This window comes from Lycorma delicatula, chromosome 7 (genome assembly GCF_047948215.1).
Source record: "Lycorma delicatula isolate Av1 chromosome 7, ASM4794821v1, whole genome shotgun sequence".
Taxonomy (NCBI): Eukaryota; Metazoa; Arthropoda; class Insecta; order Hemiptera; family Fulgoridae; genus Lycorma; species Lycorma delicatula.
This window is the reverse complement of record NC_134461.1, coordinates 85,315,811-85,338,352: the sequence shown is the minus strand read 5'-3', so window position 1 is coordinate 85,338,352 and position 22,542 is coordinate 85,315,811. Positions and strand designations below refer to the sequence as shown.

The following is a 22,542-nucleotide window of genomic DNA, read 5'->3' as shown; positions in this document are numbered from 1 at the left end:
TTGGATGCATTATTCACGGTTAGAAGGAACAATGTTTTTAGCGAGGTTTCGATGGCTTCATTACTGGTTAACCCCTTAGAGTAAAAAAATAGATTTTATATGGTTTTAAAGTACATAACATATATGTTTACTGCTGTTAACATTTCAGATATTTGCCACCTGTCCCACATGTGGTTTTTGGACCCCAAAAATAAGACATTTTCAAAATTTATGATTTGGCAGTCACTTTTAATGAAGGTAATAGTCTAATTTTTTTTTTTTAAGTACTACTATTACCTAAGAATTAAAAGGTAAAAAACAGCCTTTTACCCTATGTCCTTCATTATTTATTTTTGGCCCAAAATTTGAAAAAACAATTTGTAAATGTAACTTTAGTAACATTACAAGATTTGTACAAAATGAATTTTGATTATACTAAGATGAAGTTCCAGCTTTACTCTTTTCAAAAAGCCCTTTTTGATCTTTGTATGATGTAAAATAAGAATGCTACAGCTCGTGAAAAATGGCTGGCTGTCTTTACCTGTTGGAAAGTTAGAAAATACTAGGGGTGTCCAGAAAGTAACTTGCGTTTTGAAATAGAAAACCAACCAAATAAAAAAAAAGAAATGTTATAAGCATTTGAAACGGACAATCTTAAACCATTCTTCTACATAGTTCCCATTTAAATTGAGGCACTTATAACGATGCACAAGCTTTTCAATTCCTTTCTTTGTAGAAATCCGCCTCCTTAGATTTTTGCACCCATCTTGCACAAAACTTGTTATAACTAAGCTTCCTTGATACAATTTCATGCAGTAAACTTTGCGAAATTTTGGGGAAATGAAGCAAGAGTTTCATAATCATAATGTGGCAATTTTCATTGTCAGTTCATCAGTCACAAGGTTAGGCCGACCACTGCGGTCCTCATCATGAACATTGGTACAGGCATTTTCAAACTGAATGCACCACTGCCTTACTTCACCTTCACTCATTATTCCATCTCCGTACAGCTCACAAAATTGCCGATGAATTTCAATTGGTTTGAGGTTTATTGCCAGTAAAAACCTAATTACTGAACACAACTCACTGTATTTTCTGTTAAAGCGCACATTTCAATAATTCACAACAAACAAAGTAGAAAAATCACAGTCCACATGCTATGTCAGGTTGATATGTACTTAGTGTAGAAATGTTTTAACGCCAAGATGGCATCTCTAACCCCACCACCCTCATAGTCTATTACCTAAGAAAAAAATTATAATATATAAAAAAATATTTTTTGGCTACTACAAGGTGGGTACTTATATACCAGATATCATCAAAATCAAAAATAATGATGCAATAAAGTTTTGGAAAATTTGTTGAATTAAAATGGAATACCCCATGTCTGAATGGTTTAAAAAATTTTTAAATGGGCAAGAAGCAGTCAAACACCAAAATGATGTAGTTTGAAGATTAAAAGATTTGGTTTAGCCTGGCTGGATAAATATGTAATTAATGGCCATTGAAAAGATGTAAATATTCTGTTTCGAGGAGAAAACCTGATTTGTGACCTGATAAGTAAATTATCCATCCTTACCATGTAGCTAGAAAGAACAAGAGTGTAAATCTGATAAACAAGCAGAATAACTTAATTTTATAATTTTTGCTAGCTTGCTTTAATTTATTTTTTGCTAGAAACTATCACAGGTGCAAAAATTCTCAGTGCATAATGGTTGTACCATATAGGCTCTTTGAGAATGGTTGAACCATTATGCCCTATTAGTGAGAGTTTCTAGCCAAAAATAAATTGATTATTATCAAATTAAGTTATTCTGTTTATTTACCAGATTTAAGCTTTTGTGCCTTCGAGCTGCTTCCGAACATAAAACTACGCTAAAAGGACAGGAGATTTCTGGTATTTGATATACTCCAGTTTAATATGATAATGAAACTCATATATTCTGACAAAAGAGTTCCAGACCTGTTAACAGAAACGAGAACACCTTTAAACCAGTATGTCCAGTATAATTGCAATTGTTTATCAATGTAAGGTTGTTCAACTACTCAAGGAGAATGTATCAGTAGTGACATCCACTACTGTACAATTCAGAGTTTGTTTTTAACAGATTCATACCAGTAATTAATTGTCCTATCACCACTTGTAAGGTTTTCAGTTTGTTCATGGATAAGTAAATAGATTAATTTTATTATGTGTTAAAATCCATATTGGATTTTAAATTGGATTTAAAATATATCCATATTGGATTTTAACACATGCAAATATTGCATGTGTTAAAATCTTGCAATATTGGTTAGTCTTTTTCACTGGTCTTTTAAAATAGTCTTAGGTTGATTTTTTTTCACTATTCATTTGAGCAACAGTGAAAAGTTATATACATTATTCCATAAAATTGCTTTGTATCATGAATGTAATTTTTTATGCCTGTTAAGCTGTTTAGGCACCTTAATAGAGTGTGATATGTATTATTTTAACAATAAACGATAATTTGTCTAATGCATTACTAGGTTATCACTGCTTTCTTATTTAACTCTGTAAACTTGTTTCTGTTAAAAGTAAATATACATGAACTTTAAAAGATTTTGAACATTAATTTAGTTATAAATAGGATTATAGAAATAGTTAATGTAAAAAAAAAACAGGTGTTTGTTCTCATTTAATGTTACAGCGCAGTTGTAGAATATATTAGGGACATATGTAAAAAGCAGAAAAAGACACAAAATAAGATCTGGTAAGTGAATGACATTTGAATCTGTGAAATTTGATGGTTCACAAGAATTGTTCCATAAGCAACCAGGTTGTCGTAATGCAATTGTCACTGATGTAATACTGGTTATTTTTGATCAAGTATGTCTCAACCAATGCCACAAAACGTAAAACTAATACTTCTTTATTGATTGGCCTGATGAAATGTAATTTTATGATTTGTGATATCCGAGCTTTTCTGTGATAATTTTATAGATAGAGGTGCATTCAACATGCAGAAATTCATCACCCAGACCACTAATCATCAATCGCCAATCACATTACAGTTTTCAGTTCACTTGTTCATTGTTTTCGTCAATCTGAACACTGGGCCAGCCACTCTGCTCATCATCATGCACATTTGTGCGGCCATTTTTAAAGTCTCGACATCATTGTTTTCACTGATTACTGTAGGTCCATACACTAGGCACAACTCCCAGTGAATTTCAGCAGCTGAAGATCCTTTTGAGCACAAAAATCGAATCACAGTGCACACTTCATAACTGGCAGGAGAAATGATTGCTGCAGACATTGTGATCTGCATTCACCAGCAGGCAAACAACTACTGAATCAAAACAATAACTGCATTGGCTTCATAAATAACCGATAGATGGGCCTGCATGCGTGAAATTGACCTGCTAATATTTAAATATAAGCCAACGGCCCTTACTTTATGAATATGTCTCATAATTTATCAAATTGCTGATGCCATATAATAAGAACGATGTTCTTTTACAGCTTGATTGTAAGTTGTAAATACAAGATAATATTGGCTTGAGGTTAAAACTGCAAATTACAAAAAAGAAAGCTTCTATTTAAACAACTATAAATATTAAAATCATTTTCAATGCCCTTAAAACATATAAATTGAGACCTGACAAAACTATGTTTGTTGCTTTTTGCACAAACCCCAAAGTGGGAGTTGAAGTTCAATTTTGTAGAAAAAAATCTTTTTTTAAATTACTCTTGAATACAATAAAAAAAAAGGGAAACAAGAAAAATGTTAAAAAATAAATGACTTAAGTTGAAAATTTAATGGCATCAATGCCTCGTATATAGAAGTAATCCAATGAAGTTTGTACAAATTGGAGATGAAAGATAATTTAGAGGCAAACACTGAACACACATATGAACATTAACATCCAGTAAATTTCCATCTGGTTTTTTTTGGTTCCTTAGGTGTCAAAACACATCAAGATCTGGTGAAAACGGGGCATATGCCCAAATATGCGACTATATTTTCTGTCAAATATTGACAGATAACAATATTTTGATCATTAGGCTTTCTTAGCCAACATTAGCAATGTTACCAAATCAAAATACAGGGTGTCCCATATAAAACGCAACCCAACCTTATATTGGTATGTATTGAAATAATAAAAAGGCATGTGTAAATGTAATTTTTATTATTACCATCCATTAACTTACATTTAGAGTAATTTTGTTGGAAGTGGCCCCATCTTCTTGAATACAAGCTTCAATTCTTTTTACAGCGTTTCTTGCAACTTTTTTCAAAGTTTGTGGCTGGATATTTAATACCGCTTGTTCAATATTGACTTTCAAGTGTTCGTGGTTTGTTGCTGTAGGCTTTTTCTTTGAGGTAACCCCATAGAAAAAAATCCGCCGCAGTCAAATCTGGAGATCTTTGTGGCCACAAGCCTCGACCGATAGCACGATTACCAAAGAATTCCTCAACGAAATCAGAAGTTGAATCTGCGTAGTGCGATCTCGCACCGTCATGTTGTAGCCAGCAGTGTCCGTCTTCCTCTTCCAAGAGTGCAATGAACTGAAATAAAATATCCTGATATCGTTCTGCATTAATGGTGTACTCAAAAAAAATAGGACCTATTATTTTCTTCCGCGATATCGCGCACCACACGCCCAACTTCTGCGGGTGTAATTGTTTTACGTGATAAACATGGGGATTTTCAGCGCCCCAAATTCTACTGTTTTGGCTGTTTACGTAGCTATCCAAATGAAACCGCGCTTCGTCTGTGAAAAATAACGAATCCATAACATTAATTCCCTCATGCAGAAATCGACGGAACCATTGACAATATTATAGCCGTTTTTCTTTGTCGGGCTCAAGAAGTTGATGAACCGTTTGAATTCAATAAGGTCGTAATTGTAATTGATCGCCCGATGAACAGTTGATTTAGATAAATTAATTTCAGCAGACAAACGTCTGATGATTTATTTGGCGAGGCGAGTAATCGGTCTTTGATTTCAGTGACTGTATCTGTATTCAACACTGACGCAGATCTTTTGTGTTCCTTGTTATTAACAGAACCAGTCTCTCAAAATTTTGCAACCAACCTTAGATAGATACTGATGTTTTGTTAGGAGCTGGTTTATCTGGGTACTTATGGCGAAACAAATCTTGCACTGCAACCACTGATTTCGTACTGAAGTACGACTCAACAATGAAAACACGTTCATCTAGCGAAAACACAATCTTGTCTCTAGCAATACAGAGAACTTTATGATTACATTGTTGTTACTATCGGTAGTGTTCTACTGCGTCGCCGCGATGTTCAGATGTTGGACGAGTCCATTTCAGTAACGAGTAAAGGAGTAAGCTTGACTTTTGAAACTTCATGGATGAGTGATTGATGGGTTGCGTTTTATATGGGACATCCTGTAGATAACAACATTATGTGCTGTACTCTGTATAGTCCATAGTAGTGATTGATCGAATATGCCCCTAAATTTCTATTTTATTATTTCAAATACAAGTTTCATATTTGTAGGTATTTTAATATAGGTTTTTGAGGTGATGATTCACAAAATTGATAAATTATCAAATGACAATTTACAAAATTTCAGCAACAGTAAAATTTGACTTAAAGCTTAATCCTCGCCGATACTTTTTAAGTATAAAATAGATTCTACTCATTATTCTAATTAGAATGTAACTTTTTGTTTTAGGTTAGAGTGCGATGAGTACAATGAGTGCATCTCCAGTGAAACCAGTGATGCCACCACCACCTCCGGGTGTTCCCACTGCAAAAGTTATACCACCAACACCTTCTAATACAGCTCCAACAGCACTGCAGAACCCAGTGCCTGCCAGCCCACCCAAGAATTTATCAACCACGTCTACAATTGCTTCATCAACACTGCCTGCTCAGAATAATAGTCCGTCGAAGCCGCAACAGAATATGAACCATACAGCATCTGCTGCTATGCCATTAAGTCTAATAACTACCGAACATAAAACGGTGCCACCACCATCCGTACAAGCCATACCAGCTACCGCTCAGCCTTTGATGATGAATCGTACACAAGAAAAACAACAGCAACAAAGCTCCAATACTCTTAACCTCAAACCAACTTCTAATGGTGTCGAGGGGCAACCAAACGTGACATCAGCTGTTCCGCTGACTATAACACCAATCGTCCAAAGTAATGCCCCAGCCTCGTCCTCACCATCTGTTGCACCTCAGATTCAGATCACTTCTTCATCTACTCCTGGTCAGATTCCAGCTGCTGCTCTTCCTAATCTTTCTACACCTTCTGTCACATTCACTCCTGTGGGAAATGTGTCTTCATCAGAAGTCAATATTCAAACTGCACAAAAGCAACAACAGGAAACCTCCACAACAAATAGGGAACAGATACAGCCGACCGTGACATCAACAGTAACTGCATTGCCATTTACAGTCACTCCTGTTTCAGCACCAGTGCCAGCTTCTACACCTAATAGTTCTGTCACACTGACCAGTGCTCCTGCGCAACAGCAGACAGGTTTGAAATATTGTTGCCATTATAAATTTAGTGGTTTATGTTTGTAATTTTGTTGATTGTTAAAATAGTTTTTCTTTTGATGAGTTAATTCTTCAGTAATCTGTAGTTATATTCTTTAGGTTTATTTTTTATTCAGGCCGATTTATGAAATCTGCCAACAGATTTAAGAATAGGCATATAGAATTATAAATTTAATTACTAAATTCTAGTTTTAAAAAACTTACATAAGACAATTATTTGAACAAGTGATTATTATTACTGATCAGCTGTGATGGCTGTTGATCTTTGACAACCTTGATGGATCTTGGCTCAAATAAATTTAAAAATATAATTACTTTGAATTCCATGTTTTGCCTTCTAAGTCATTGTGAGTTATTGTATCTAAACTTTCTGGGATTCTCTTACTGGATTCGTTATCATTAACCCATATCAGCCTCCAAACAATATCCAAAAATAATAACTTTTTGTAGTAGTTTATTCATGAAAGCCCTTTTAGATTTTCATTATAAATTCATTTTCTACTAGTGAGAAAAATTGTTTAACTGCAAAATAGAGGACTGTAATTTTTCATTTTCTGGAATGCTTTTTAAAAAATCTGATGTGGAAAACACATGATTTCCTTGTACGCCAATTACATTTACACTTTTTTTTTTTTTTAATGAAAAGTAATAAAATTTTTTTAGATTATTATTCATCATAACATTTTTTTTTACAATGAAAGGTTAATAATTTATTAATAAATCTATATAGTTAAGTTAAAAAAAAATTTTTTTTAAAGACATGAAGTCTGATTTGAACCAATGTTCCTTCCCGTAATATCCAAGTATTTTGTTAAAGTTTTATTTGGATATAACACTGGAACCTATGAAAATAAGTACCACTTATGATATGTCACTGAAAAGCTCTCAATGAGGGCTTATTATTTCAGTAAAGAAAAAAATAAATCCATTTTTTTTTTTTTTTTTTTTTTTTTTTTTTGATACTTTCGGTTCGGTCAATTGCAATCAAAATGGGAGGTACACAAATAGATGTTACAACAGTCCTAAATCCAAAATTTCAACATCCTATGGCTAATCATTTTTGAGTTATGTGAGATATATACGTACATACAAGCATCATGCCAAAAGTAGTCAAAATGCATATTTCCATCCAAACATAATATTTCCAAATCTGGAAACAAAATTTTTCGCAATCACCAATACTTCTTTTCCTTCATACAAGGAAGTAAAAAGTATAAACGTTATTTGTAGTCTGCACACTCTACTCCCTTTGGTGAATAGAATAAATGTATTACTTGTAAGGCTGAATGTAACTTTCATTTCAGTGGGCTTTGCATTTTAATATGAAACTGTCCATTTGGCTGTACGAATACTAATGCCTATCATATAACCCAAACATACTAACTTTGTTTCTAATAAAATTATACATCCTCATTCAGTTAATGCCAACACAGTCTCAAAATTATACTTAAAATTGTACAGTGATCTACAAAACAAAGCAACCTTTTTTCTTGCAATATTCCACATGGTTTTTATAGTCATTGTAAAAATGCTATGACTGCAAAAATAAATATGATAATTTAAGCGCATGACCTAACCTGGTTGGTAACTTTTAAAATAATAATTTTGTTTTATAATCAAGTTTTTATACATCTGATCTTATCCTTTCAAACTTATAAGCTCATTCAGCCTGCAATCAAAAAGATTATTTCTTTGATAAATTTATATCCAGTTAACAAATTTTTTTAACAGATTCCATTCCTCCTCACTTTCTCTCTGATCATACCTCATTTAGTACACATAAATTACAATTTTCATGCACACTTTCTAACAACCTTTTTACTTTGTATGAAGTAAAGGAAGTATTGTGATCGTAAAAATTTCAGATTTCAATGGAAATATCCATTTTCACCATCCCTGAATCCATTTTGAGTAGTTACAGCTTGACGTATGTATGTATGTACATGTCTCGCATAACTCAAAAATGGTTAGTCGTAGGATGTTGAACTTTAGGATTTAGGACTGTTGTAACATCTAGTTGTGACCTCCGCTTTTAATTGCAATCAATTGAACCCAAAAAAAGCCAAAAATCACAATAAAAATGGATTTTGGACTTTTTCTTATCTGTAATAATAAACCCTCATTGAGAGAGCTTTTCAATGATATCATAAGTAGTACTTATTTTCATTGGTTCCAGACTTATAGCCAAATAAATTTTAATTAATGAAATATTTGGATCTTACAAGGGAAGGCACATTCGGTTCGATTTAACTTCATCTTCTTTTTTTTTAAATTTAAATATATTGGTTTATTAATAATTATTAACTCATGATATTAAAAAAAGATTTTACAATAAATAATAATTATTCAATAATAACAATAAAAATAAGAAGTTATTAGTGAAATAAAATTTTATGTATTTTTAAAAATGTGTATATGTAATTTAATAGGCATTATTACTTATGTGTAAATATAATAGATTTGGTGAAACACCTGATTATTTAATATTAATTGAAGATTATAAGTTAGAATCGTATTGTTTTTGGATTTTCTAGTTTAATTTTATCTACATTAAATTTAACTGCAGAGTGACTAAAAAATAAACCTTCACAAGAACAATATATACACTGAGGCATACATGCCCGATCTTTAATAAATTACAAAAAATTCTTATCTTTTAGTTCACTATTCCTCTGATATTGTTGGACAACATTATTCTCCCTTAATCAGAGTTTATCATCATTTTGGTTATTTATTTTTTTTTTTTGTTACCAATCATTAATCACTCTTTGGTTTGATATAATTCTTCTTATCTTAATTTGTGTACACGTTTTCTAGTTTTAAAATTTTCTCTCTTTATATTCATCATCCTCTGTTAATGTTTTTATTATTTCCTTGGTTTTAACGTTTCTTTCTGTTTATATTTATCATCTTCTCTTAATTCTTTTTTATTCTTCCCTTGATCTTAACATTTCTTCCTCTTTATAATCTTCTTGTCGTTTTTTTTTTAGATGTTTCTTCATGTTTTCTTTTTCTTGTATGATTATTTCCTTTTCATTTTTTATTATTCACCAAATCCAATAATGAAAACTGAATATTTTACACCATAAGGTCAAAATTAACATTTGTAACCAGTATACAGAACTTCACTAAATGGAATAGTTTTAATTATTATTAACAACTTTTATTTATATGACACACAGAAATCTGAAACTTTTGTAATGAGCAACTTACGAAGATAAGAATAATGCTGATCTAGTAATATGAATAATAAAGGGACTAGTACTCTATCCTAATATTTCATTGAAGATTGTTGATTTAATAATTGTATAAATATTTTATGTTTATAAAAAGTAATATTTCAGCAATTGTGTAACTGTCCACTTTATTAAAGAATTGAACGATCGTATCTCACTTTCAAATGAGATAAGTTTAAATGAAGTGCAATTAAAAATGTGTATATGTAATTTAATATACATACAAGGAAGTCATGTGGAGCCCACATCAGATTTTTTCTTTAATATTTAGAAAATTATGTGTTATTTCTTACTATTTTAGCATTAAGTGAGTTGATAATTTTTTAGCAATTATGCCCAATTATGCCATTGAAGTAACCAAATCCAGCAATAAATTTCTTTGTTTCTTAATAGATAATCATACAAATAATTAATATGGTCCTACAGCCCTATTGGCACTACTTGGGTTAGTGGAGTTCAATTAATGACAGTCGTGGGAATGATCAGGTAAATGCAACTGAAGCAAGTCCTCAACTTTAATAAGAGATTTTTTAATCTCGTTAAAAGATTCCATTATTTAGTCATGTGCCAAGATAAACTTGTGAATACATATTTTTTCACAATTTTATTTCTGTTCTCTTGAGTGTTACCTGCTGTTATCCAGTTTAAAAAATATTCATTTCAATATGTATTTTAGGTTTTATTGTCCTTCAAAAATGTTTGAATAGGAAAAAATATAATTTATTTTATAATTGTATATTTTATCTCTTGCTTGTTAAGTTTTATGCCAGTACTAATTTGAAATTATTTCTATTTAACAACTATCAAAAGACTTCTTAGGTACTATTCTGTTATGTGTCAAGAGTAGGCACTAATTACTCTAGTAGTAATATGTTAAAGTTATTAATTAATTTAATTTTATTAATATTTAATGCACGTCCTTGTCCATACTATGCGCGATCATACATGACTGTATATAGCTATATATGTCATTGAGATACAGTCTATTATTTCTAAAATGAGACTCGGCATAACACACAGTTTCCGTTGGATCCCCAGCCACATCGGAATTTCTGGCAATGAGCGCACTGATTGTGCATCGAAAGATGCTTTGTTGGAGGCTCCTTTCATTAATCACGTTGTTTCTAAAGATCTTGTTTGTTTTCTGAAGGGGTGATTTTTGATGAGTGGCAGAGTGAACTGCATGCTACCATCAATAATAAACTTTGTCTAGTTAAGGACAGTGTCTTACTGTCACGTGTTCTGTGACAGTGTTCACGTGTGAACACGTGTTCTGTGAGGTTCTATCCAGTGACAGATGAAAAGAAGTTATTTGCCGTTTGTGAATAGGGCATACTAGACTTAACTGATGGAAATCTCATGACTCAGACAGATTGTCCCTATTTGTGTTCATTGTGACTGCCAACTATCAGTACACCACACACTTGTGGACTGTGTTTATTATGCAACATTGCATTGGAAATTTAAAATTAAGACTAATATCAGAAATATTTTAGGAAACAATACAACTACGTTATCCAAAGTCTTACGATTTCTTAAGGCCATGCGTCTGTATTCAAATATTTGATTATTTTTATAACGTATTTTATCCAGTTTTGTTGTTTTAAGTTAATTTTCAATATTGTTTTTATTGGGTTTTATTTTGTTATTAGTATATGGAATAAGCATTTTATATCAGTTTAATTTTTAATTGTTTATATTACTTCATGATGGTAATATTGGTTCCAGGCTGATAACAACACTGTTGTGCACCTAGGAAAAAACTTTTTTTTATATTGCTAATGGTTGTGATATTTGTTAATTCTTAATAAGCAGCAATGCCATGGAGATTTTATTTTAATTCAAAATAAAATATTGAAAAGTTAAAAATTTAAATTATGTTTCTTGATTAAAAATTAATTTGTTATAGATCTTCTTGCATACATTTCATTAATTATATGCAATGTAGTTTAAATTAATTATATTTAAATATCTGGTTCTAATCTCAATCAGGTAGACATTTTTCATAGACGACAAAATACCATTTCCGTATCCCACACACAAGCTTCAAGCTTATGTGGTGATATGTAGCTGATTATTAAACATCATCTAGTCTTGTTTTTTGCTTTCCATCATGCATCAGGAATTTTGTGCATCTAGTTGGAAGGTGTTACAAATGAAAATGATGTTTTGTTTTTCCAGGAACATGACATTCCTACACACAATCCACCTAGATATTAATTGGTGCACAGGATTGGTGGACGTGCTCTAAGAAAAAGTGGGCAAAATTTAAACAGTTACTCCAAACCAAATTTCTAACTAGTTCTAAATTACCATTTTGGTAAATAGTATTAATGCTTCGGCAAAGGGCCTAGCATCAGTCAAGTTTTGTGAACATTAGAAATCAGCCACAACATGTTTGTAGACTGGAGTAACTATATGCATGAGGTTTGTGCTCATGGTGCAAGGGTCATTAAAATATAAAACCGAATTTGTTTATATTGCTGTATTGATGTTAGATAAAATTACAAATAAATTACCTAATTTCTCTACACAGTTTCCTTTTGCAGAAATACATTTTCACAACTGGATAGGTAGTTTCCTGATCCGCCCATCAAAAAATTAAGATGGCTGTCGCAACAACCAATTACGCATATAATGTTCGACTGCGGCATCATCTTTGAATCCTTCCCCTCCTAAAGCTTCTTTCAACAAACCAAACATGTGAAAATTACACATTGACAAGTCTGAACTGTGCAGTAGTGTAAGAGGTGTCAATGAATTTTAGCTAGTTAATCACGAGTCTGAGCTGCTTTATGCAGTTGTGCGTTGTCATGGAGAAGAAAGACGTTGTGAATCTGTTACTGGTATTGTTTGTTGTGATAAGCAGCCCTGACATCATCTAGCAACTGGCAGTCGTGTGCCGGATTTACTGTCCTTCGTTCATGCAGGAAATCAATCAATCAGTAAACCTTTTGCATCCTAAAAGACAGTTGCTTGAACTTTCATCTACTCCATGCTTTCTGAGGTGTAATGGTAGACCCATGTTTTGTCGTAAGTCACAATACAATCTAAAAATTCCTCTCCTTCCTCAAAGTGATTTAGAAGCCACAAAAAATATCCAGAAAGACATCTGTCTTTTTGGGCATTTCTTTGTGCCTCAGTAAGAAGACATGAAACCCACCTTGCCAGCACTTTGCTGTATCCAAGAATGTTAACAACATTGTATACACACTCCCAACACTTCTGTCCCTCTCCGATTATAGTTTCAGTGGTATCACCTTCCACAAGGTCATGAACGATCTGAATGTTTTCATCATTCACACTGGTCTGCAGGTGACATTCGTGACTTCCATTCTTCAATTTATCATTGCCACGTCAAAAGTTTTGGCCAGTCAACAAGAGTATGTTACTGCAACAAAAACAATGTTAGCCGTATGATGCCATAGTGCCTCAACAGTGGGGGTTTGTTGGTTTCTGCTGAGAAAGTAGTGATTGGTCTTTAGGTCATGGTGCCAAACAGAAGTGCGCAAACTTTAATGCCTTTAATAAAAAAATTACATAAAAGCAGGAACAAATTTATTCGGACAAATGATGTGCATATCAAGGAATCGTTAACCTGTCAGAAAACTATGTCTACAAACAGTAAATCATTCCAAAAAATTTTAGACCATAAATGAGAGCCCATAACTAAGTATAGAGCTATACAGTGAAATTAGCGAAACACTGTGACAAAATGTGGTGTGGACAAATAGAGAAATGATAGATTCGTATCATGCAAGGTTCATGATTTAATGTCATCGTTCATGGAAATTACAGTTTATTTCAGTTTACATTGCCCCTTTCTGCCCTGAATAAAACTAGTAAAATTTTAAAATAATTAAAAGAAGGGTTCACCCAAAAAAACTATCATTTTATATACCTTAATACACAAATGATAGTTAGCAAAAAAAAATGTTTAAGTTAATTAAAGAAATTAATTTAATTCACAAAATTTTCAATTACACTATTCTGTGGGCCATGATTTAATTTAAGGTAAACCAGTTGAAAGCTGACTGTGTTTTTTGACACAATGGAAGAGTAGCACTTCTTGTTAATTTCAAGTTATCCATTTTATATGGCTTTGACATTTTTTTCCGAGACTTGGAAAAAATATAGAAACAAACATTTTTAAGATGAATTAATGTAATTAAATATGTTAGTTGATTTTATTTATATTTTTTAGGAACGGGATCTGTGCCAGTAAAGTCGGACAGTGTTTCTAATTCTTCTTCAACCACTTCTCGTGGTAAACCGGAACAAGTAAATGTTGAAACATCAAGTGGTGTTAAAGGGCAGGTCCCATTATCTACCACAGTATCTCCACAATCTCAGACTACACATGTACAACCTTTAACATCGCAGCCAACAACTGTTTCTCCTGTTTCAATTACTGCTAATGTAACAAATACCATTTCGACGACACTAAAAACAAGCGATTCTGGGAAATGTGGTGAATCAACAAATGCAGCATCAGCTGATAACTCTGGTGCTGATAAAACAAGTTCCATTTCAGTTGTTGCTTCTGGTGATGGTGGTTCTAAGCAAGCTGTAGTTCAGCAGCAATCAGAATCAGCTGATAGTAAGACAAATGTAACCTCTGTGGACCAAAATGCCAAAACAAGGGGTGAACAACAAACACAGCTGCAGACATCTGCTTCCTCCACACCTACTGCTTCAGTTTCAACTCCATCAAAACCAGAAATTAAAGTCGCAACAATACCAAGATCTAGTAGCAAAAGGAAACGTGAAACCAAGGTGAGATTAATAAAAATCTTATAGGTGATTAAGTATAATTTTTTATTTTAATTTAATTAAATCAAGAAATTTGTTCGAACTTTGCCAGTAAGAGTCCACAGAAAACTGGACGGCATGGCAAAGTCAACGAATTATTACAATTCTAAACATGACCTAACCTAAAAGTGAAATGAAAATGGGGAAAAGATTAAAAAATAAGCATGAAAACATTATATTTCAGTTCAATTAGATTTGTAATAAAGAATACTTTAAATAAATACCTCAAATTATCTTAGACGACATTTTTTCTTCCATTTGATGAACCATGGGACTCGAATATGTCACTTTTTTCTCAAAAGGGTTGGTTGACGAAACGTGCCGCTAGGTAGCAGTACTTGATAATACTCTTTTTTTCTTTTTTTGTTAAAGAGGTGGGGATGCCTAAAGCAGTGTTGGGCTTGCTAACAGGTGCTGCAAGATGTTATTAATATGTGTATGTAAACCTGTGCAATACCGACTAAACCACCACCCTTCCTGGAACCGCTAACGAAGCATTCCTTTTGGAAGGGGGGGTTACATGTCCACTCACAACTCATAGTCATAGTGCAATCACATCATAATAGGAAAATCAACAGAAACACATCAGTTACAGCAAACAAGATACATCACCATTCATCATGATACAGAAAACCATATTATGAAACTACATACTACAAACTAGATATAAAGAAAAAAGTCACACAATATATACAAATACAAGAGAAGAAAAACTCAAGAAAACAAGTCTCACAACAATATAAACAGAAAAATCATTTAAAAAAATGCCTGAAAAGAGGCATTCATTAATATTACATGATCAGTGCAGCAACACAACATTAAAAAGGCATATATTGGACAGTAGGAAAAAATATATACTACACACTACAATAAGGCCCCAAGATCAGAAATCAAAAGCAAAATACTCAAATATACATGTAAAAAAAAATTGCATCATAATATCAGTACAGCAAACTTACATCATAAACTAAACAGGGACATATACATACCCCTTATACCTACTACCTGCAGACACCATCAGATACGGGAGCAAAGCGGCCTCTTCACGTCAAGGCAACCCCCTAGTTGCTCACTCGCGAACCTGTCCGCCCCCACACTCTCCAACACTGCCTATTGTTTCGTGACTCCTCCTATGCTTGAAGGTCTCTCATCATGATTTTCACATACGCAGTGATTGCCTTCCAGTTTTCTTTCTTTTCTATCATTATGTCCATCAGCTCCTCAGGCTGAAACATCACTTCCCTGCTTAGTATGTCAAGTAGCTCTGTCCTAGGTCCTTCATATCTCAGACAGTGGAAGAACACATGGTATGGCGTTTCCTCCTCCTTGCATATCAGGTAATTCTGTTAATCATCGAGACCGTACTTATGAAGGAATGCTCTATATCCCCCATGGCCCGCTATAAACTGAGTAAAGCTGTAATCCAGCGAGTCATGAGCTCCCCTTGCCAGCGCCTTACATCACTCACCAGGTGGTGTGTCCATTTGCCTTTTGTGCTGCCATCCCACCGTTCTTGCCACTTGTTCTCTATCAGTGTGCGTGTCCATTTATTGTCTGCGGGAGAGAGGGACCCAAGCTCACGTAATCTTATCCATATTTCGATAACCAGATCTGTTAGAAGGATTCCCACAAGTACTTCTATCGCATCCTTCAACACGGTCCTGTATGCTGCCGTGATTCTTAGGCAACACCTCCTGTGTAAGGACTTCATCATGCCTTTGTACTTTTGGCACTTCGTTACTCCCCCCCATACCTCTGCTCCATAGAATAGCGTTGAATAAACTACGCTTAGAAGTAGTTTCCTCCTTTGCTGCCTCGGGCCATGGCAGTTCAGGAGAAGGGCAGCAACTAACTTCCTTGTTCTTTCAATTTTTTCACAAGCCTCCTTTACGTGTGTGCCGAAATGAAGCTGGGTGTCTATCCATACGTGTAGGTACTTAACCACCGGTCATGACGCTATTCTTTGTCCTTCCAGTGGCATCACTATGGTGAGTCTTCGTTTGGCCTTTGTGATCACGATGGCTTCTGTCTTTTCAGGTGCCATCTGCAGCTCAACAAAGTGCTGCAGATGACCTGATACTTGATAGTACTAGGTAGTGTACAAAAACTGATTGATAATGTACTTGAAATAATAAAATTTAAAACAAAATATACTACAGCTTGTTTTTACAAGAGCTAATAAAACAAAAAACATGAACAGTAGGAAAATGTTGCAAATGTATATAAAAATTTATTACATAAAACAGAAATAAATTTGATTGGTAAAATTTTTAATCTATAATTTGAACTAATTGATGGAGAAATAAAAAAAAGTTCATTTAATATAAAAACTGTGTCCACAGATATGATAAAAATCGAGGATTAGACTTACAAAGTAATAAGTGCAATATTACATCTTGGATCTTCGATTCGTGATGCTCATTATAATAGTTTTATTAAAAAAGGAAAAATATGGTATGAAGTGAATGATATGACTATCAACAACAAAATTGCCAAGAAATTTAAAAAATGTATATTTATGTGTTCTAGAAAGGCAATCAATTTTAATAATAAATCCATAAGATAACAATCAGTAATTCATAAAAGAATAATCTAACAAAACGCAGTGATAACAAAAAAAAATTACAATAAAGTTTTAAATCACATGGTAAGTGTCTCGCAGATGTAATTTCTTCTGCTCAAAAATTTAACAATAATAGTGATGTCAAACAAGGTTAAGAGAAGACTACATTTCTATTATCAAAATCTGTTATTAATTTAGAATTTTGTTTTTTAAAAAATTGCACGTTAAATGTAGACAGTAGATATATAAAATAGATAATAAAAAGTGTTTAAGCATTTCATATAACAAGCAAAAAATATAAAAATTTGTTACAAAACTCCTACTAGCCCAATTTCATTTATTAAACATACTCATATAATTAGCAAGGGGTAGTATTAAGTCATCACAGTTTTGGTTAAATTTGACAATTATAAATTTTCTGTCACTAATTTATCATCTATTAGCATAAGAGTTTTGTAACAGATTTTTCTATTTTTTGCTTATTGCATGGAATGCTTAAACATTTTTTATTATCTATTGTCTGTTACATATTTAACATGTTTTTTTTTTAACAAAATTCTAAATTAATAACAGATTTTGAAAATAAAAATGTAGTCTCTTTAACCTTTTTTGATATCAATATCATTTTATTAAATTTTTAAGAAGAAGAAATGATATCTGCGATACTCTTACCGTGTGGTTTACAATTTCATTGTAATTTTTTTTGGAAATTTATTACATCCAAATGAAACTCCCTGTATTTACTCTAGACTCATTAGTGTTGTACTTTCATGATTACATGTACAGAAACGGTGTGTATTATAATAAGTGTACCATGCCCTTCACTCTAATAGTGCAGTTGTCTTTTTTAATATAGAAATCAGCCTACCTTTACTCAGTAGGGATTTAGCCATTAGGCTTGTGGTATTAATATTTGAAATCCAAGGGCTGCCACTCCCCACACACAAGAGATCACATCTAGGATGCACTGGTTTTATTATAGTTTATTAGTGATTAATGATTTTGCATTGAGCAGCATAAAAATATTCTACCACAGAATTGTTTTTCTCACTTAATATTAAAGAACCACATAAAAATGAGCCCAGGATTTCTATACAATTGAATTATAAATGTTAAATCTCTTCTTCACTAATGATAATGAATGTGTGTAATGTTTGTTAAAATATTAGTTTATTCAGAAATGTAGATCTGCTTATTTGCAACTTAAATTTTTATAAAAGTTGGAGATAACTATACAAATGGAAACTACAATATTAACATTGGAATTGATATTTTGGAACAAGTTAAACGTAAATGTGGCTTGTATCAGCATCAATTGTTTCACTAGAAAGAAGCTGTGACAGGAGTCATATTTATGTACTCTTAACGGTTTCTATGAAGTTTGTCCACAGCATTAATGAAATAATTTGTCCTGGGTTTGAGACTAAGCCTTTTTTTTCTAACTTCCAGTTTGTCTGCATATGCTGTCATTAATCAGATTTAATTTATTGTCTTTAAAATTTTAAAATACTCTTTATTTTTTAATATTAAGAGAAAATCTTATTTATTTTTTACTCTTTATTTTTTAATATTAAGAGAAAATCTTATTTATTTTCATGTAAGTGGTAGTTGCTGATTTTAATTTATCACTCATATTCTGTTGAAGAAACTTTGTCATCCCTATTCATAATTCTTAGATATTTTGAAGGGTAAAGTATCGAATGTTAGAAGGTGCTGTGATAGATTATTGACTTTGTAAAAGTAATGCATTGCTAGCTTATGAGGAAGAAAATTGTCAGCTTCTTGATAAACATATAATCTGGGAATCCATGGAACAAAAAAAAAAGTTTGAAAATTCAGGAATAGTTTTAATAATATTTTTTTTACTTTTTCTTTTCATTTGAAAGTTAAATATTAATGTAAAGTTAAGTATATTTTAATTTCTTTGTTTTTCATGTCATATATGTAAATGTAATAAATAATTTTTGCAGTATTCAAAATTGCCAGTTGAACTCCCATGTGTGACATGCTACCTAAACCTCATTTGTGTATTCCTATCCTATTTACATCCTGGATTTGTCAGTAAATGTTCTCTGGTAGTATGAGTAAGGTAAGTATTAAATTAACAAAATGTATTTGTTTTATATTTTGTCTTCCATTGTCCTAAATATACTGCTCTAAAATATAGTTAATAACAGATTGTTAGACTGCACAATATAATTATATGCTGTCTAAATATATCACAGTTTTTTTTTTTTTTTCAATAACGATTGCTGGGGTTTGATAATCTCTAATCAGAATTTTATCAAGCTGCTTATATTACAGTATTTTATCAGGCTGCTTTTAATTTTTGAGGGATGATTTAAACTTCTCTAGGTAATCTTGCATAAAAAAAAATGTTAAGTCTAAGAAGACATATTCGTAAAATAAATTCAATGTTTTTTTTTAATTTCATGTATTAAAGTAGGTACAAAAATGTTTTGAATAACATTCCCTTCCTTATTCGTTGAGAGAAAATGCCAGTGATAGTAATTAGCAGTTTATATAAGTTTGCTTTTACTGGCCACTTGTAGTAGTTGGACCAATTAATGTTTGACACGAACTGATATGATGCTACAAATTTAAGAGAAAAATCGATTGACTTAGGAATAATTAATTTTGGTTTTAATCAAAAAAATTTGAAATGCATAAAAGTTTTAGGTAGGTCTTGTAGAAATTGTCTCATTTCTTTCATAGTACTTATTTTATTTGGCTTTTTTTATGTTTATTGCTATATGAATTATTAGATTTTAATTAAATACATCATCTGTTTTTTCATGTTCTTTTTTTACATAATTTATTATTTTTTTTAGCTTCTAATCTGTTTTCCAGTATCTTCTAATGTCATGCTATCAATTAATCCGTTTCTGGTGCTATTCCTTATTCTCAATAATCCATATATTTTAACTGGATTCATTTACTTGTTTGTGATTATCCTTAGATTATGATTATATCTTTACATCTTTGCAATTCACTGTAGTCGTATATTTTAGTTTTCACTTGGTACCAGATAGCACATCAATAGAGTGACTTTGAATAATGAGTCAACTGGAGCTGGGTAAACATATCAAGGTAAATAGGATTGACCTAGACCAGCTGTTTCTGTATAGTAAATAAATTCCACTTGGGGGAGATTGGTATGCTAAATTTTATTTTATATTCTGTACTGTCATTGCGCTAGACATCTCCAGATAGAACTGTTAATAAATGTGTGTTCAAGCTTAGTATGCGATTTAAAAATAAAAATGCTAAACATTCTTTTTAATGAAAAATGTTAATTGAAAATTGTAGAAATGACTGCTGTTGAACTCTGTTTTTTAGTTCTTTATTTCAGATACCTAGTTCATCTTTATAATCACTTCTATTAATTTTATCCTGTATTTGGTGAATCAGTTTCTGTTTACAGTTAATATAGAAGAGTCTGTTAAGGCTTGGACTTTTTCACAGACTACAAGATTCATTTCTCTGTAAAGCAACTGTAAATGAATGCTGTGTTAGTTAAAGAATAAATAAATTTAATGTAAGCTTATATAAATAAATATACACATCTTGTTGACTTAACCAGCTTAGATAAGTAGTAGTAAAGGAACTATTTTGAAAGAGGTAAGGTTAGTAGTCCTTTAATGTCATTTGAGTGTCATTGGGTAATACTTCTTATATGTTTTCAGCAGTCACCAGTAGTACAAGCATCATCGGCATCAACACCAGGAGCAGAGTCGTCAAAGAATGAAAGTTTAGATGATAGAAAGTCCAAGAGGGTACGATTACCGACTCAGCCTTATCAGAGCCCTCTGCCTGAGTTCTCCATTATTGCTAAAATGAACAAAACAACTCCAAGCAAGGCCAATGATGATAAACTTATTGTTTTCTATAAGTAAGTATTGAATTTGTATTAATCTGTTAAATTTGTATTATCATTTTTAGTAAGATAGTAAGAAGCCATTATCTTTTCTATTAATTATGATAAGGTATTCTACCTAAATGCAGGTTCTTGGTACCAGTAAATTTGAAAACTGATTGTCCTATTCCCAATATTTCTTTAGTGTGTGTTTTTTCTTTTCAATCAATCTTCCTATATTTTCTTTATTGTACTTTACCAGCTTTCATTCCTTATTCATATTTTATTTACTTCCAATACTGTTCATAGCACAGTTTAATTTATACTGTTCCACTTTTTTTATTATCTGTTACCATGACTGAATTCGTTTAACAGTAGTCTAAAAATTATATCAAGCTATTTCCTGTTTGTTACAAGCACCAGTAATATGTTCAATAATTTTTTTTTTAAATGCAGTGTTAATTTGTTCTTATTGTTTGGTATTTAATCTACCTACTATGAATGTCTAACAAATCTGTTGGATGACTGTGTTAAAGGAAATCTTTTTAGAATGTTAAGCAGCACATTTAATTCTCATTAAACTTAAAAATAAATTCTCTTTACTTTGAAATTTAACTCATAAGGGGTTGATTGGAAGTGATGTAAAATTATGAAAAATTAATCTTAGGCTTGTTGATATTTTTAAAAAAATTAATGTATTCTGATTTATTATCTCTTAATATTTTGGTTTTCAGAAATGAATTTCTTGCAGTTCGTAATGCTGAGGGTGGGTTTTACATTTGTCAGGCAATGCAAAACATTTACAAGAGTAGCCCTCGCATACGTATTAGATGGCTTTCACAGGAGGCAACCAGTGAAGTGTATTCACCTGATTTTTATGATACAACTGGTAATTCAATTAATTTATGAGTTAATGATTTATATATTAATCTAACATTTATATAAGTATAATACTACTTTATTGCTTTAGTTTTATTATGCTCATTTGGTTTATGGTTGTTCAACTTGGACATAAAAAAATTGTTTTAATGATATTAAACACGTTTTATGTTGAAGGTTAACATAATTAAATTAAATTAATTGAAGGTTGTATAATTAAAATTTTAAACGCATTGGAGTTTAATTTTTGTCTGGCCTAAGTTTGTTTTTTTTTTTAGTATGATATTCTGGTTTAGAGAATTGCTCAGTGAGTATGATTTAAAGTGATTTTTTATGATTGTGCATTTCTGAGGTCTCGCAAAATAGACCTTCACTAAATGATTATTTCTGATCATTTTTATCCTGTCAGGGAGTCTTACTCTTTAAGACTGAGGGGTTGGCGTCCCTACAGCTGTAGCCTCTGCAACTTTTCTTCTCATTACAAACTGAGCTACTGAATCTTTTACACCCAGTGAACCCAGTTGTATGAAGTCCTGGCTCCACTGTGAGCGTGCTCTGCTGGAGTGGTCTTCTACATCATTGGTACTCGTGGGAGCCATATATCAGTTCCAATTAAAAATCCTTTGGTGCGTGTTGGTCCGCTTGAAAAGACTAACAAACAGTAGTTAAAAGAGACTTTGATCGGCTAAGACTTAGTCACCCAA

General features: G+C 32.1%; 1 protein-coding gene across 5 annotated transcripts in view; it reads left to right on the top strand.

The window, feature by feature from the left end:
* LOC142328079 (uncharacterized) overlaps positions 1-22,542 on the top strand; it is a 63,946-nt gene that overhangs the window by 19,221 nt on the left and 22,183 nt on the right. For 4 of the 5 annotated variants that reach the window (XM_075371560.1, XM_075371561.1, XM_075371563.1 and 1 more), the window contains 4 exons: positions 5,654-6,472; positions 13,933-14,504; positions 20,790-20,995; positions 21,694-21,848. In XM_075371560.1, the coding sequence (XP_075227675.1) occupies positions 5,665-6,472; positions 13,933-14,504; positions 20,790-20,995; positions 21,694-21,848 (1,741 nt within the window). In that variant the 5' untranslated portion in view covers positions 5,654-5,664. The remainder of the gene's footprint in view (positions 1-5,653; positions 6,473-13,932; positions 14,505-20,789; positions 20,996-21,693; positions 21,849-22,542) is intronic. The other variant, XM_075371564.1, reaches the window with a different exon arrangement.